Source organism: Priapulus caudatus, unplaced genomic scaffold (genome assembly GCF_000485595.1).
Source record: "Priapulus caudatus unplaced genomic scaffold, Priapulus_caudatus-5.0.1 Scaffold3128, whole genome shotgun sequence".
Taxonomy (NCBI): domain Eukaryota; kingdom Metazoa; phylum Priapulida; class Priapulimorpha; order Priapulimorphida; family Priapulidae; genus Priapulus; species Priapulus caudatus.
Window position 1 is genome coordinate 15,187 of NW_014580189.1, and position 3,680 is coordinate 18,866.

The 3,680-nt window shown below is 41.1% G+C and overlaps 1 protein-coding gene and 1 long non-coding RNA gene across 2 annotated transcripts in view; both read left to right on the top strand.

Moving 5' to 3' along the window:
* LOC106819299 overlaps nucleotides 1–1,921 on the top strand; it is a 5,337-nt gene extending 3,416 nt beyond the window's left edge. The window contains exons 2-3 of the long non-coding RNA XR_001395394.1: nucleotides 1,548–1,609; nucleotides 1,763–1,921. This is a non-coding gene — a long non-coding RNA (uncharacterized LOC106819299). The remainder of the gene's footprint in view (nucleotides 1–1,547; nucleotides 1,610–1,762) is intronic.
* Nucleotides 1,922–2,509: 588 nt separating this feature from the next.
* LOC106819298 lies at nucleotides 2,510–3,449 on the top strand (the record flags this gene model as incomplete). The annotated part of the gene is made up of 2 exons (XM_014823944.1): nucleotides 2,510–2,560; nucleotides 2,732–3,449. Coding segments are annotated over exons 1-2 (769 nt in total), but the record flags the coding sequence as incomplete, so codon positions are not given.
* Nucleotides 3,450–3,680: the final 231 nt, after the last annotated feature.

Below are 3,680 nucleotides of genomic sequence, written 5' to 3' on the forward strand. Positions count from 1 at the left end.
ATAATGAGATCAGTGGAAAGACGAGCACGAGTGGTTGATTCGATTATTTTAACATTTACCAGAAGATGACGGGACCTGCGACCGTTTTCTGTAGACTGGTACCCGGTCCCACCTATCGGCTTAAGAGAGAGTAATCCATCCAGAGGGTAAAACCACCCATCGAGTAATCGAGGTGGGAGGTAGTACCAGTCTACGTTTTCTGTAGTTTTACTTTGGCGGGAAAATTCGTCTGCTGCTGCACTTTCTATCGACGTCCCAGGCGCCATATTTACTGTTACGATTAGACGATTTACTGATACGATTTATCACGATTAGACAGATTATATCATCATTCTGTGTCATTTTTGCATCAGATTGTTTTTTGTTACTAGGTAAGTCAAGTGAACTTAGTAATAGTATACAACTATATATAGCTTACTAGCAGTACTACTACTAGAGCCAGAGGCCGTTAAGATAGGCCTAGCTGTGAAAGCATTTTTTTATTTTCCAGCTTAGAGCATAATCGACAATGAACGCAGACACCATGAAGTTATTGGGAGACACCGACGCAGACTCCGCGAAAGAGATTGATAGTGATGAGTATTCACAACCAGACCAGCTTGATGGCATCTGTGACTACGAGAGGGAGAGGTTAAAAAACTTGAAGAAAAACTATGAAACGATGCTGTCGCTAGGTGGGTAACGGTAATATAATTTACTTTTAAACGAATTTACTATTTAAAGTATTTATAGAATATAGAAGAATTGTAGATATAGATACAGTATATATAAATATAGGCAATTAATTAATCAATGTTTTAAACAATGACAAAACAAACCGCATTGTATGATCATTACAATATACATACTTCATCAGGATTGTAAAGTAGGTAGGGGCCTAGTGCTCATACACGCAGTAACACACTGATAATACGTTATTATTATACACTGATGTGTTATTGTGTATACCACAGGAATATAAACTTAAAACTCATGCAGTGTTACCATTTGAAAATATCAATTGAGGAATTTGTTGGCAATATTTTCCCCAAATTTACTAAGTGTGGTCAATAATTTCTTTATTTATCCTTTTCTTCCTAAACTGTAAACAAAATCCCTGTTGGGACATTAGGATTAAAGGTGGCGAAGCCAGAATTGACGAAGAGATGTGTAACTAAAAAGAAAAAAAGGAAGAAGGGAGAAAGTGACGAAGAATGGTCGCCAAGCAAAGAAATTATCAATGAACGAATTCTCCGGCCAAGACGTTAGTAACCACTCGGTCCTTTGAAATGTTTCTTGACGCTACACTTTCGTCATTTCATTTCTAAAAATGGGCAATATACAATGTAATGTATTGTATATTAACTAAATTCATAAGCAGGATAAACTATTCTGGTATATTTAATGTAAATTGTCTTTTATTTATAAAAATAGACTACAACCAGTAGTTCACATGTGCATGTGTTAATATTATACTGCATTATGCTCGTCTAATCCTTTGTATAATTGATACTTCTTCCACCCCAGATAATATATATATATGACACACACTTGCTCTTGTGCTGTAGGTATTCGTAAGATGCACCTGCAAGTTGTGCCAAGGTCCCCTCCAAATGGCAGCATGGCAGAGGTAATTTAGCAAACATTTTAGAAGTATGTGTCAAGTTAATATTGATAAACCATAGGACCTCTAATGGAAAATATCGATAATATATGGACGATATGTTACATTTAATTAACAAATAGTTTATAAATATTTCTGCAGTTAAAATGTACTTTGCAGAGCCAAAATGATAAAGTGGAAGGTGACGAAGAATTTCAAGGATTTGATTCTGAAGAATTAAAAGGTCAGCATTTCTTAAAACATCCTTCTGTAATGCTTAGACAATGTCCCAAAAACACAAGTTATAAAAAATTAATGCAATGCTGTGCTACAAATGAACTTGGCTTGAAAAAGTACTTAACAAGTCAATCAAAGTCAATCAAGTTATTTTCTATTATCATTATTTATTAGCTCACCTTGACATCGTCAAGCTGAGCTATTGCCATGGGTCGTCGTCCGTCGTACGTCCGTCCGTCCGTCAACATTTGGCTACGGTTAACGATTAACTCAGGAACTGTTCGAAGAGTTTGCGTTTATAACTTGTATATATTCGAATAGCGATAAACTTATCTGAAGAGGGCGCGACAGGGAGCGCGGGGAGTGCTTCATAGAGTCACGCGGGGAGTTTCGTGAGTGCATACGTGTCAGCGGGCGTGCAGTGCTACGTGTCAGGCGGGCGTTGGCAGTGCATACGTGTCAGCGGGCGTTGGCAGTGTCTTTTCGAGTCGTGTATCGAGTTACAACCGTCGACAGAGGGTTTCGATTAAATAGGTATACAGTCCTTTACTACACACTATGTCCGTCTTCTTATCGTATCGTTCTACCGGGCATTCACTCCACAAGTCGCTTCGAGCCGGATACTCCCCAGGCGAACATAGCAGTGCAGAGTGGAGAACACGAGTGCCATAACTCCATAACGAAAAGAGAATGGAGCAAAAAGTTGAGCTGAAGAAGGAACGGAGGAGATTGAAGACCATAGTTAACTAGAACCAGGACACAGGTTGCTTAAAACTTTTAAGTCAAGAAGAAAAAATAGATGAAATGCAGGAAATGATGGACCAGATTCTCAGCGTACAAACGGGATTCTGTCAGTCCTGTCCGATTTAGAAGCTGTTGACGCATGAGAACGAAACAGAATACGCAACGCAGGCAGATGCCATCCAAGCAGATGTTGACACTGCAAAAGCCCTACGTTTGGCCACGGAGTACATCAGTGAAAATGTAAAGAAACGGAACAGTCGTACTCGTGACGAGCAGAAAGCTGAAGGTGGCGAGTCTGAGTTAAGAGCGGCAGAAGTCAAAACAGAAGCAAAGTACAGTATTGATAGCGACATGCATCACAACCTGAAGCGCGTACCTATTCCAACATTTAGAGGAGATAAACAGGACTATCCAATATTCAGAGATGCCTTTTATCAATGTGTTGACAAGGCAAGCTGTGGACCTAGTTTTAAGATGTTACAACTTCGTCAATACCTGGGAGGTGATGCGAGCAAAACCATCGAGGGGTTTCCTGCCTCTGAAGCAGGATATGAAGCAGCTAAACGTCGACTGGAAGAGAGATACGGGGGGGAACGGCGAATACTTCTCGCCCAGCTTAACGGTATACGACAGTTCCACATGGTCAGACAAGGAGATACACAGGCACTGGATGCATTCCAAAACAAGTTAGAGCTGGCGATAGTGGCCCTCGCAGAAAGTGGTCGCACTGAGGAGCTAGAGAATGACAGTATGTTCTATTGCGTATCAAAATCGAAATTCCAGCCGTCTCAGATTGCACACTACAAACGGTGGCTCAGTATCGAAGGACGCCCTGAGAACCTACACTCACTGCGTAAATGGATATCGGAGGAACTGCGTATTCGCAGTGAGTCTATCGAAGAGGGACAATCGAATAGTACTCCACGACAAACGGGTCCGCCATCGTCTGCCAGAGGAAAATCGTTTGTAACGCGCGCCGATTGGAATAAGGCCGAGCCAATCATATGCGGCTGTTGTGGCGAACATCACCGCATATATGTTTGCCAGCAATTCAAAGGCATGACTGTTGCACAGCGGTGGAATGCAGCAAAACAGAATCGCTTGTGCTTTCGTTGCT